Below are 13,751 nucleotides of genomic sequence, written 5' to 3'. Positions count from 1 at the left end.
CGAGCACACAGCTGTGAGGAGCTTGTGTGAAAGTCCCCAAGAACCGCTTTGCCCTTGGTCCATATCCCGCATTCTAGCACATGCCCACTGCAGGTCCCAGGGCGTCTTTCCCTCGTGGCTCACTCACGCACGGAGCTAGTGAATATTCTCCTTTCCCTGGTGCTGCCTGTCAACCTAGAATGCCTGAGCGTTCTGGGTGAAGTATTCTGGGAAGAGCATCCGTCTGTCCTTCCACCCATCCATCCACCCATCCACCAATCTGTAAGTCTGTCAATCTGTTTATATACCCCTTTATTCAAGCTCCCCCCCTTAGCAGGATGTTACCTGCACCCCAGAAAAATCATTTCAGGACAGATCTGTGTGGAACAGAGTTAGGCTTATTACGCAGAAGTGAAAGAAACCATGTGAGCACACACATTAAATCTAAACATGGACGTCGGAAAGACTAGGTTCAGTGTCTTATCAATAACATACGACTTCATGGCTTTATGTTACAGTATCCAAAGGATGTAATTTTCTTTCTTTTTTCTTTTTATATTATTATTATTGTTATTGTTATTGTTATTATTATTATTATTATTATTATTATTATTGGCTTTTTTGACACAGGGTTTCTCTGTGTAGCCCTGGCTGTCCTGGAATTAACTCAGTAGACCAGGCTGGCCTTGAACTTGAACTCAGAGATCCATCTGCCTTTGCCTCCTGAATGCTGGGCTTAAAAATGTGCCACCATGCCTGGCATTTTTTTTTTAAAGATTTATTTATTCTATATAAGTACACTGTCGCTGTCTTCAGACACACCAGAAGAGGGCATCAGATCTCATTACAGATGGTTGTGAGCCACCATGTGGTTGCTGGGAATTGAACTCAGGACCTCTGGAAGAGCAGTCAGTACTCTAAACCACTGAGCCATCTCTCCAGCCTGCCTGGCATTTTTTTTTTTAATTTAAACAGTTTTCATTTGTTTAGTGAAATGAATTGTACAGTGTTAATGAGGCGCTTTGCTGGGGTCTGTGGTAAGTTACAAAGGTCTGCAGCCCTGTTCCTCAGCGAGCACGGCTCACTTGTTACTTATGCGTGATGAACAACACATTGAGATATCTTAAGAAGGCGAGTCTTGCCCCTGTAGCAATCTCTACTGATTTTGTCAGTTGTGTGAATGAGGAGCCTAAATTAGATCCTGTGGGGGAGGGGCCTTTTCCACTTCTCACATCCCCTTGGCTTTCCTGTCCTTCTATCCAGTCCCACCTGGAATACAAAATCTTTGTCCCGCTGGAAAAGAACGTTTGCATCCAGGAAAGAAATAAAGCACACGAAAAAAAGAAAGTGATGGTCAGGGAAGGACTTGGAGCTCTGGAGGCTAAGTCAGCACAGGCGGAATAGGGATTTCTGACTTCTCTGGGCTTTCCTGGAGGAAGAATGATCTTGGGGGTCCATGTTAAATAGAACGAATTCCGGTGAGGACCAGAAAGGATGCACCCCCAGGTGGGGAGTAGTGGGAAGGACTGGGGCCAGATGATGCCCACAGAAGCTGGAGGTGAGGTGTGGCTCCCACTCCCGGGGCCTTGGAGGGCTTGTGCTCTGCTCTGAGTTGTGCACAAAGGGTTTTCAGCCGCCAGAGTCACCCGGAGTACTGGACTGGGTGTCTGGGAAGCTCCTCAGGCCTCGACCGCATCTAAGCTGGGTTTAGGCCCTCGTTAGGCCCCTGTGTGTTGGAGGCGGGAAGAGTTTGGGAGAGGAACATGGACCAGAAGATTTAACTGTGCAGAACAGAGGAGTGAGATGCATGAAATGGAGGCCACCATCACCTAAGGAGAGAATAGAGAGGGAGGGAGGAGCGCACCTCCAGGTGATCCCAGAGGAAGCTTGAGCAGAGAATGACCAGAGCGCAGGAGGGGAGGAGAGACCGGCTGAGGAAGGGAGAGACATGCCTGTGTAGTCCCCAGGTTGAAATGTAGCAAGGCCCACTCTCTCACTGAAGGTGACTGAGGGTGTTGTTTAAGGAAGAAAAGGACATTGCAGAAGAAGAGGACTGAGACACAAAGGCCAGGGAGAAGTTTGAGGCAGGAGGATGATCCTTTTGAGAACTATGTGGCTGATTGCCATGAGTGGTGTATGAGAATGTTGCCCAGCTGACACCCATTGCACCTCCCTCGGGTGGCTCTCAACATCGCACAGTGGCCCTCACCAAATGGAAGCTTCCATGGAGGAACTCGGCCAGCCATTTTCTCTTACTGCCCCTGGTGTTTGTACCTAGCAGGCAGAGAGCTGGTCCAGCTGATGGCGAGTCCTGTCCCATGACCAGCTGTGCCAGGCAGAGCTGGGCTGGGCCTGTAATCCTGGCCTCTTTCATCACTGACAAGGACATGCTAGCGGGTTGGCCTTTAGTGACACCTTGGCAGGGGTACGAGGGCGTTGAGAGCCATGGAGTAGAGGATGCTGGGAAGGCCATCAAGGGAAGAGGCAGCAGAGATTTCCAGTCAACGAAAGGATCACAGGACCAGTATAGGCTTATCAGCCCTGGAAGGGAGATAGCATGGAGTTTCAGCCATGTTATAATCCACTTCTTACACAGGACATCCTTCAGGGCAAGCTCTGCCTGAGTCTTCGCTGAGTGAGTCCTAGTCTAGGCCTCTTCTTTGACCCTGTAAACTCCTGGCGTTGGACTCTCCTCACACATTCCTCCCTCTCCTGGCTAGTCACCTGGCCTTGGGGCTTCCAAGGCTGCAGAGGGGACATCCTACTAGGGATTCATGAAGGAGCTGCCAGTCTGCTCACGCAATGCCAGTGTCCAGTCTTCCTTCTTCCTGGCAGAACCCTGCATTGCTGTAAGGGAGAGGAGGTTGGGCTGACTTCAAAATAGAAAAGGCCACTGGAAGAGGGGGGAGGGGAAGAAGGGTTAGAAGCTTGTCATCCAAGGAGCCCAACTCCTAAACCTGGCTGTGCGCCTAGGACTGAGCCTGAGGCTCCAGCATGCTGGGTACTTACTATGATACGGGGCTTCATTCTTTGTACTTTTTTTTTTTTTTGAGCCACAGTCTAACTAAGTTGCCCTAGAAGGTCTTGAACTTGCAATCAATCTTCTTGCCTCCGCCAGCTGAGTAGCTGGGATTACAGATTTATGGCCATAAGTTCCCATCAAATCAAAAAATCTTGCCAAAGGTTCTGGACTCAGGAGCGAAAAGCATCTTTGCAGAACCCAGAGACTCCGGAAACACAAGACCAATAGGCTCTCCCTGCACAGCACACTGTGCCTCATGTAGCTAAGGATAGCCGTGAACTTCTGAGCCTCCTGCCCACCAGCTCCTGAGTACGCTGGCATTGCCTGGATGTGTTCTCCGCTTCCGCTTCTATGCGGCGCCAGGGATCAAACCCAGGGCCTCGTGCTAGGCAAACACTACCAAGTGAGTCACAGTCCCAGCCCTGTGCTTTTGTGTGGCAGGTGGCTCAGGTTACTTTGCACTATCACCACCACACGTGACACTGGTAGCTGTGATGTCATTAGCAACCAGGATTCTGCAGCTCTGTGGCTCTGTTTTAACAGCAGCGACCAGCGACCACTTAAGTTTTCCTTGATGTAAATACTCAGTGTGATGCTTGACGGTGCATGCCTTTAACCTGTGAGGTCCACAGAGAAACTCATGGAAACGGGGTGGATAAAGGGGTTTGTCATTCATTCATCTATTTATTCATTCATTCCTTCACTCATTCATTCATCAGGTCTTGTTCTAGCTCATCAGAACTCTGTAGCTCAAACTAGCATTGAACTTAAAAAGATATTTCTGTCCCAGTTTCCCAGGTGCTGGGATTACAGGTCTGTACTGTCACGTCCTGGTTCCTTGCTAGCATTTTGGGTGTTTTATTGCTGTTTCATGTATTTTTTGCTACCCTGCTTTAAGCTCCAGGCAGACCACGCTATCAGCCCCACCCAGATTCCCTCAGATCTGTGGATGAAACACACACACACACACACACACACACACACACACACACACACACACACACATTTTCAACCTACCTTATTGGCTCAATTGCTGGGTGCTTCTAATCTCCCATGACTAGCGTGCCCTTCCCGATACTCTTAGCTCAGCACCTCTTAATCTGCCCTTAGCTTAGCTGCACTTCTAATCTCCCGCCTGGAGGAGCGGCCTATGGTCACTCCACCTGAGGTCTCATATGGATGGTGACCTTTTCTTCCTCCAAAGCATGGTGAAATCCTTTCTTCCTATTCCTGCGTCTCTTAGCCTGCCTGCCGGGACCTGGAAGTCCTGCCTCTTTCCTTCCACCCTGCAATTGACCCCTGGCACTTTTATTGATCAATCAAGAACCAATTGGGGAATAGGACCTTAGCATCAGCACCACCTCCTACAGCTGTTTGTTTTGTTTATTTGTTTCTAAGGGAAAGCAAGCAAAGTTTATTAGATAGAGTAACAGCTACTAGACGTAATGCTTTTTGTTTACCGTAGGACTTCTAGGATTCCCTAGAAATGGAGTTATAGATGACTGTGAAGTGCTGTTTGGGTGCTGGGAGCTGAACCTGAGTCCTCCGCAAAGGTATTGAGTATTCTTAACCACTGAACCATCTCTCCAGACTCTGTTTTCGGTGTTTGTTTGAGACAGAGTCAAAAGGCTGGTCTAAAGTATACCATCTAGCTAAAGCTGGCCTTGAGCTCCTGATCCTCCTGTCCTACCTCCAGAATGCTGGGATGTGATCTATTAAAGAAACCCCAACTGGTGTGTAGAGTGCACCTGTGATCCTCTAGGAGGTTGGGCGGGGGGATAAAGAGGTCCAGAGTGGCCTGGACTACACAAGAGACCCTATCTCAAAAGAGAGGTGGAGACTTAGGTTTTGAGAGTGGGCCTGAGGTCTCTCTTCAAAAGTTTTATAGAAAGATGACTCTGTTCCCTGTGTATGAACAAGGATGTACCCATCTCTTCACAGGATGAAGGTGTCTCCCACCTGAAGAGGACAGGTTGGGTCCCGAGCTCTGCTCCTGAGCTGAGTGCCTGCAGCCAGACTCAGGAGCTTCCATGGCGCCCCCTGTCTCCATGGAGAAAGGACTCGCTTTGCCTCAGGATTGCCGGGACCTTGTGCACAACCTGAAGATTCGAGGCAGATATGTCCTGTTCTTGGCATTTGTGGTCATAGTTTTTATCTTCATTGAAAAGGAAAATAAAATCATATCCAGGTAAGGAACTCAACCACAGGTCCCCTTTATGAGAGGTGAGGTCAGAGGTGACACTAGGGTTTTCAGAGGATCAAGAAGGACATCCCTTCTACAAGAGGTCATCAGGAGTGAGACTTGGGCAGCCCAGGCTGGCACCTCCACACTGTCCCTTCTCAAATGCAAGCGCTTAGGCGAAACACTTCCCTTTGTTGAGGCGGCCTTTCTAATCGATGACTGGTGATGGGCCCGTCTTGTTGAGAAGGTAAATACAGGAATGTAAACCACAGCTTGCCCATGGCCTGCCACATAGGTGACGTTTGGTACTTGCTGGTATGGCTACTTCACTTATTATTCTTGTGCCCCTTAGCAGTATCTCCCTTCTACAAGTCTTGATATCATAAGTAGAGGTGAACCCACAGGAAGGAGGATTCTGGTGTGGCCACTCTGGTGGGTGGGGCCATCATGGGTAGGTACCCAGATAGTTTATCATTCAACCCCAAGGGAGTGACCCTCAGATAGACTGCATACTCCTTGATTTAGCAGGTACTGTGTGGGGTGGACCTGCTGGACACAGAACCATTTCTTTTTAGTACACTCTTTTTTTAAAGATTTATTTATTTATTATATATAGTGTTCTGCCTGCATGTATGCGGGCAGGTCAGAAGAGGACACAAGATCCATGGTTGTGAGCCACCATGTGGTTGCAGGGAATTGAACTCAGGGCCTCTGGAAGAGCAGTCAGTGCTCTTAACCTCTGAGCCATCTCTCCAGCCTACAGAACCATTTCTTAATCCTGATCTCCCAGATGCGTGGCCCTGCATAACATCCTCAGCCAAGGAGGATGAAGGACTGCCAACGAATCCGCTCGTGCCTGCTGCACACCGTGTGGCTTTCCTGAAAGCTGCTACTGACTTGCCCCAGATGAGCTAGACATGCAGGAGAGTAAAGAACCCTAGTTCTCTAGCGAAAGTGAGCCTATGTCGCATAGCTTCTCTCACTGAATCACTCCTGGGTTTGTGCCAAAGAAACAGCCTCTAGGCCTGCTTTGGAGAGACGCAGCTAAGACTGCTTAGCCTAGTATGGGAGATGACTTCCCAAATCAGTCACAGACGGTGTCCTTTTTTTAACCCCGCCCCCAGGGTCTCCGACAAGCTGAAGCAGATCCCTCAGTTTGTGGCAGATGCCAACAGCACCGACCCAGCCCTGCTCTTATCGGAAAATGCATCTCTCTTGTCCCTGAGCGAGCTGGATTCCACCTTCTCCCATCTGCGGAGCCGCCTGCACAACTTGAGCCTGCAGCTGGGCATAGCGCCAGCAATGGAGGCCCAGGGCCAGGAGGCTGTGGCAGAGAAGCCATCCCAGCAGGCTGGAGCAGGGACCCGGCGCCACGTGCTCCTCATGGCCACCACTCGCACCGGCTCCTCATTCGTGGGCGAGTTCTTCAACCAGCAAGGCAATATCTTTTACCTCTTTGAGCCACTGTGGCACATCGAGCGCACCGTGTTCTTCCAGCAGGGAGGTGCCAGCGCGGCGGGCTCAGCGTTGGTCTACCGCGATGTCCTCAAGCAGCTATTGCTGTGTGACCTGTATGTGCTAGAGCCCTTCATCAGCCCTCCGCCCGAGGACCACTTGACTCAGTTCCTGTTTCGCCGGGGATCCAGCCGCTCGCTCTGCGAGGATCCGGTGTGCACACCCTTCGTCAAGAAGGTCTTCGAGAAGTACCACTGCAGGAACCGTCATTGCGGGCCACTCAACGTGACCTTGGCCGCCGAGGCCTGCCGCCGCAAGGACCACATGGCCCTCAAGGTCGTGCGCATCCGTCAGCTGGAGTTCCTGCAGCCTCTGGCTGAGGACCCAAGGCTGGACCTGCGAGTCATCCAGCTGGTGCGCGACCCCCGGGCCGTGCTGGCTTCACGCATGGTGGCCTTTGCGGGCAAGTATGAGAGCTGGAAGAAGTGGCTGTCCGAGGGCCAGGACCAGCTGAGCGAGAATGAGGTGCAGCGGTTGCGGGGCAACTGTGAGAACATCCGCCTGTCTGCAGAGCTGGGCTTGCGGCAGCCAGCCTGGCTGCGCGGTCGGTACATGCTGGTGCGCTACGAGGATGTGGCACGCAGGCCACTACAGAAGGCCCGAGAGATGTATCGCTTCGCAGGCATCCCCTTGACCCCGCAGGTGGAGGACTGGATCCAGAAGAACACGCAGGCGGCGCGCGACAGCAGCGACGTCTACTCCACTCAGAAGAACTCCTCGGAGCAGTTTGAGAAGTGGCGCTTCAGCATACCCTTCAAGCTGGCACAGGTGGTGCAGGCTGTCTGCGGCCCGGCCATGCACCTCTTCGGCTACAAGTTGGCAAAGGATGCCGCCTCACTCACCAACCGCTCCATCAGCCTGCTGGAGGAGCGGGGCACCTTCTGGGTCACGTAGTGGGGGTTGTTCAGGACCCTTGGAACCCCTTCTTATGAAAGGCTGGCCCTGCTTCCCTCACACCCAGCCTGGCAGTGAGACACAGCCCTGGCAGAGAGTCAAATGGGGGAGCTGTGATAGGAGAGGTGATAGGATACACCCCTGGCTATAGCACTAGGCTCCCTGCCAGCTCAATTCCCCAGCGCAGCTAGGGCCTTGGGGCTCCTCTAAGGACAGCAGGACCCTGTCTCCTTAGTGGTGCAGTGTCCCCAGCAGGCCCAGGTAGGTTCCTGTGGTGTGGACACGCCTCCCTGGCCCCTTACACAGTCACATAAACATACACGAAGCACATAAAGGCCTGTGGGCTCTGTGGGCCAGAGTCCAAGTGTTTAACAGCCAGAAGGGGCTTAGGCCTTCTCCAGTCGCTCAGACCTCCTACTGTATTAAGTGTTAACCTCTTCCGCTCTGAGTCAGAGAAGCCTGGCTGAGTCCTGGGAAGGAGGAGGAGTGCAGCCTAGGGTGAGGAAGGGGGCATTTGAAGTTCCTCGGGGAACAATGGCTGTTTACCAGCTGATAGAAAATGGTCCGGGTAGCTGTTCTAAATTGTCATGAATATCATCAGCCTGTGTAGAACAAGACACACAAAGTGCATGTAAAACCGACGAGGCTGGGGGATGGCTCGGTGGTAAAGCCCTTGCCTCGCATGCCTAGGGCTCTGGGTATGATTCCCAGCACTACAAATATAAGGGAAGGGAAGGCATCCACATATGTGCAGCACCGAGAGAAACAGAAAAGCGTCATAAAAACATTCCCTCCTTCCCCCCACCCTCTCTCACACACACACACACACACACACACACACACACACACACACACACACACACTACACACTGGTACAGAAAAGCTTCTCTTCTCTATTCTTTATGCTCACCGTGATTTTGTTGTTTTTTTGTTTGTTTGTTTGTTTTTCTGTATCTAAACAAGGAGCCTTAAATCACATATTTTAGGATTATGTGGAGAGGGCACATATTCAAGGACAATGACACTTTGCCCTGACCAGAGCTGAAAAGGAATAATGGTCTCTGAGCCACCGCTGAGCATCTTAGGTTGTCATGGCTACCTCCTCGGACCCATCCACATGCTCCAGCTGGCAGGCAGAATATTTAGAGATGGCATGGGTAGCCTTCATATGACTATGGTCCAAAGGCTTCTCCTACCCACTCCTGGGGAGCATGGCTGGTTTTGAAGGCTTTCTGAGGCCTAACCAGCAGGCTTAGCTTCGGCTCCTGGAAGGGAAAGACAGCTCATGGACTTTCTGTCTCTAGCCAGGCCTCCCCTGGGGCTAGCCAAGAACTTCAGAGTGCTCCACGGGGGAAAGTCACATTAGGACATAGCTTCCCTCAGCAGCCTGCCATTTCTCTCCTAGTTGACAGAGGTCAGCCCTCAGGTTGCCATGGCTACAGCTAGTGTCTAAGAAAAAGTCTGCTTTAGGGCTTTGGGAAGAGATAGGCTGAACTCAGGACAGGCAGGTATCTTATTTGGGTTCTTAAGTTTATTTATAGCGTGGTGCTGTATTTGACTTTATTTCTGTAAAACTACTCAGAAGCTGTTGGTTGTGAGGAGCAGGGAAGGCTAATGCCAGCAGGGAGCAGCTGGCTCCTGGTAAAAGGACAGACCAGAAAGGACTTCCCATAGGAGGACTGGAGTCATGCAGAGCCCCTAGGGTCCCGCATGTTCCCACATGAGACATCGGATGTGTAGCTTGGAAGTGGGCCCAGCACGGGTGCGGACGGCAGTGACCGAACTCCCCATGTGCCGGGTTTGTTAACCACCTGCTCAGCTGCTGGGTCCCAAGCATAGGTGCTCTTCCCTCACTCAAGCCAGCCTCCGCTCTTGATTTGGACAATGGAAGAACAAGTGTATAGGGGACAAAGAGACACCGGTTCTTCATACTTGACGAGGACAGGATGTTGTGGGCAGGCTCAGGAGTGTTACCCTCTCTCCAAGATCGTCATCCAGGCCATAGTCCCTTCTCTGCACTGCAAGTGGGGTGGGAGGGGCTGAGCTGGGCGTTCCCTTCCTTCTTCCCTATGGGGTGTGGGCACAAGGCCTCCATCTCTCCTCTCTCTAAGGACAGATCCCCGCCACGGACCTTTGGAACTTCTCAGGACATTGACAATGTCGTGTGCACTGCAAGTTGACTTTATTTATTTTGTAGGACAAAGAGACAGTATTCTTTGCAGGGACCTAAAACTGTACCCTAACTGAGAAGTACAATTAGTAATGTTATTATTATTAATAATAGGGATGATTCACAGGCCACACACACACACATACACACACACACACACACACACACACACACACACACACACACCTGGGAACACCCAAGGAGCATGTAGGAGATGAGATAGAACCAGGTCATGGAAGCCCAGGATGCTGAAGAGGGTCTGTGGGTCTGTTATTGATCAGGAGATACAATATGGGGGCTCAGGTGTCTGTAACAACAGAGCAGTTCAGGTGGGTGGATGGGCAGGCAGATGTAGCCTCGAAACACATCCCCAGAGGCTTGGCCATCCTCAAAGTCCGGAAAGGGACAGAGTAGGGCAAACTACTGGGCGTCTTGCCTGGTGATGTGTTAGAATTGTGTTTTAGTGTGAATCTAGATAGAGAAAGTGGCCATGCTGGTGGCATGGGACAACTGCTGATCCAACTCCAAAGATCAAAAGGCATCCAGGTAACCTATGACAGTGACACTCTTTCCTATCATTAAAAGTGTCTGCCTCATGTTGGAAGATGCCCCCACTGAAAACCATGGGATTTCTTGCCCTAAGTGGGGTAGGAAGGACTTAGGGGTACTAGATGGCTTGATCCCATCCCCAAATCCTTCAGCTGTCTTGTGTATTAGTTGACCATGGACTTGCCCCTTGAGACATCCTGGACTTTGGAAGGACAGGAGCATCCCCAAGGCAGTCCCTCACAGAGGCAGAGGGATCATACTAAGGGAGGGAAGGAAAGGAGTTGGGGCCAGACCCCCAAGAAGCCAAGTGGGTCCGCTTAACCTGTACACAGGAGAAGGAAGAAACATCACTAAAATCGGGCCTGGAGCTGGGGTGTTGTTCATGAGATCCTGTGGTGTGGCTGGGTGCGGATGTTTTCTGAGCATGCTCACACCCCTCCCAACTTCACATCCTTAGAAATAGTGGGGCCGGGGCCATGATGCCTTCCCTCAAAAGGATGAGGCGAAGCCTGCAACTCCCAGTGTCTTAAGACCTTCAGGGTCCTTTGAGCTGTGTCCTTGTCTCTACATGGGGACAGACTCCTTAGGTGTTCCTGCAGTCCCACCCTTACTTCTTGTGCCAAGGATCAGCTTCTTACTGGGCATATAAGGCAGCTGTGTCACTGTTTCCACCTGATTGAACTTTGCCTCCTGTCCAGTCTCCATCTCTCCCGGATAGTCTAGTCCCTGGGTCTAACCACCACCCTCCACTTCCTGATGGCTCCCGCAAGTGCGGTCTTTGTGGCAGTACCATGTCCTGCCTCATGGCTAAATGGTACAGGACATTTTCCCAGTCTGAGTGGTCCTAACATGTGCATGTGTGCTCATGAATACATACATGCTGTGGGTGGGTAGAGGGGTGCATTCTGTTCTGCCTTTGGTGCAGCCACACAGCCACAACCTCTTGCTGTCATTGACCCTCTTGTTCTTGTGGCCACAGACAATCTTCCGATGCCCGGTGCTGCCGTTCTCCTCCGAGGGCTGACAACCTGGTGTTCAGAGTAGAGTTCATGAACTAGGATGTGAAGCCCTTCTCCTTACTGAACTTATTTAATTAAAAATGAACATGTAGGGGTTGGAAAGATGGCTCAGTGGTTAAGAGCACTGGCTGCTTTTGCAGAGGACCTGCATTCAATTCCCAGCAAACACATGGTGGCTCACAACTGTTTGTAATGACTTCTGGGGGCCTCTTCTGGCACGCAGGTGTATCTGCAGATAGAGCACTCATGCATAAAATAAATAAATCTTAAAAATAAATAAACAAACAAACGTGCTGTAAATTCTGTAGTGGTTATTTTTCCTTTTGGTTTTAACATCAATCTAGTCATAAAAATGAACAGAAGAAAAAGCACTTACATTAATGAGAAAGACATGACTTTCACCGTGAAGCTTTTCCTGCCCATTCCCAAGGGCCAGTGGCCCAAGAGGAGTATGGGTGGGTGCAAGTGTCAGGGCCCAAATGATGTTACTTATGGTCCCAAGGTGGTGGGTCTGCTGACCCTGCTTGGAGGCACCAAATGCAAGCATGGCATAAAAGTTAGTTAAAGGACTGATTGTCCCTTACCTGTGCCAACATGCTACTTGAGGCTTCCTTCTGTCTTCCACAAAAGCTCCCCAAGTAGATAAGAAGACAGCTGAAACCCTTTCAGCTGAGGAGTATAACAGAGTCCCTTCACGCTGTAGCTGTGGTTCTCTGCCAGAATAACCTTGTCGTGAATTAGATTTCAGCCCTATAGTAATCAGTTTTCTGTTACTAGAACACATGCTGTCTTAGTTAGGGTTTTACTGCTGTGAGCAGACGCAATGACCAGGGCAAGTCTTATAAGGACAACATTTAATTGGGGCTGGCTTACAGGTTCAGAGGTTCAGTCCATTATCATCACGGCAGGATCATGGCAGCATCCAGGCAGGCATGGCGCAGGAGGAGCTGAGAGTTCTACATCTTCATCTGAAGGCCTCCAGGAGGAGACTGTCATGCTCAGGCAGCTAGGAGGAAGCTCTCTCAAAGCCCACCCCAACAATGACACATATCCTTCAACCAGGTCACAGCTACTCCAACAAGGCCACAGCTCCTAATAATGCCACTCCTGGACCAAGCATCTTAAAACTGCCACATTTACCTAAGGTAATCAGCTTATCAAATGAAAAGGTCTATTTTAGTTCATAGTTTGGGACATTTTAGTCTATGGGCCAAACCATCATGGCCAAAACATAGAGGAAGAGGAAGGGGTGGGGGCCCACTGTCCCCTTCAAGGGCACTCTTAGTGACCTAAAGACCTCCCACTGGGCCCCACCTCCTTCCTGCACCACACTCCAAGTTATAACTCGTTAACTCATGGGCATCTGAGGGCATTCTGGATGCAGTGAATGGGAGGCCCTCTTGTCTCCTGAGATGCTTCTGCAGGATACAGGGAGATTAAGCGAGGGGAGTTGGGGGGTGGGGGGAGGCGTCTAGCAGCTTGAGGCACAGCTGTGAATAGATGGAAGAGAGCTGAACCCTGCCTGAGGGCAGTGGCTCCAGAGAAGGACCTGTCAGAGGCACAACATGAATGAATGGGATCTCTCTTCCTCTCAACCTCCAGTCTCCGAATCTGCCCCGGTCCAGACCTTAGCAAATTGAACCATTTCCACCCCAGCCTTCAACGTTTCAGCTTACACAATAACTGATCGTTCCCCCTCCAGTATGGCTGTCATTGTCCCATCTGCTCTGGGGACTAGATACAGTTAGCATAACTTCTGGGCTGGGCTTCAGTGGTCTGTCACAGTTGACCCCTACAGAGACAAATTAGCCTAATCACAAAGCAAAGAGGCCTGGACACCCACGTGCCACCCTCAGCACAGGCCAAAAGCCTCTTTCTGATTCCCCCTTCCTTCCCCTCACTCTATTCAGGGTTCCTGACTCCTCTTGCCCTACATCCCAACCCATCAACACTGGGAGGACTTGGATACCGTGAGCCCCTGAGATAGTTACCTAGAAACAATAAGGAAGCAACTGGATCATCCTGGACCTGTCTTCCCTGGAGCCTGCAACACAGTGTCCCCAGTGTACGTTTAGAGGAGAGGTGGTCAGCTGCTCTTGAGAAATTACTGTGTGTATTAGTTTACCTGAGATGCTGAGAAGGCCTGCTTTCCTTTGGCCAACATTAGGGATTCCTCCACAGAATTACACCTCCCTCCCATCTCTTTTGGACTTTTTGAGGTAGTATCTCACATAACCAGGGTTGACTTTGCATCTGTTATATAGTTTTTTTTTTCTTTTTTTCTCTGGAGCTGGGGACCGAACCCAGGGCCTTACACTTGCTAAATCCCCAACGCCACATCTGTTATATAGTTAAAGATGACCTTGGACTTCTGATCCCCCTGCCTCCACCTCTAGGTGCCGAATGGGTGTATAGGCATTC

General features: G+C 50.7%; 1 protein-coding gene across 2 annotated transcripts in view; it reads left to right on the top strand.

The window, feature by feature from the left end:
- The window catches only part of Chst3 (carbohydrate sulfotransferase 3), a 37,669-nt gene extending 26,038 nt beyond the window's left edge, over positions 1-11,631 (top strand). Inside the window, exons 2-4 of one of the 2 annotated variants that reach the window (XM_039099127.2) lie at positions 4,467-4,554; positions 4,943-5,189; positions 6,308-11,630. In XM_039099127.2, coding sequence (XP_038955055.1) covers positions 5,032-5,189; positions 6,308-7,592 — 1,443 coding nt within the window. In that variant the 5' untranslated portion in view covers positions 4,467-4,554; positions 4,943-5,031 and the 3' untranslated portion in view covers positions 7,593-11,630. Of the gene's footprint in view, positions 1-4,466; positions 4,555-4,942; positions 5,190-6,307 lie in introns of both variants that reach the window. The other variant, NM_053408.3, reaches the window with a different exon arrangement.
- Positions 11,632-13,751: the final 2,120 nt, after the last annotated feature.

The sequence above is a fragment of the Rattus norvegicus genome, chromosome 20, assembly GCF_036323735.1.
Source record: "Rattus norvegicus strain BN/NHsdMcwi chromosome 20, GRCr8, whole genome shotgun sequence".
Taxonomy (NCBI): Eukaryota; Metazoa; Chordata; class Mammalia; order Rodentia; family Muridae; genus Rattus; species Rattus norvegicus.
The sequence above is the reverse complement of the archived record's forward strand: the minus strand, read 5'-3'. Positions and strand labels throughout refer to the sequence as shown.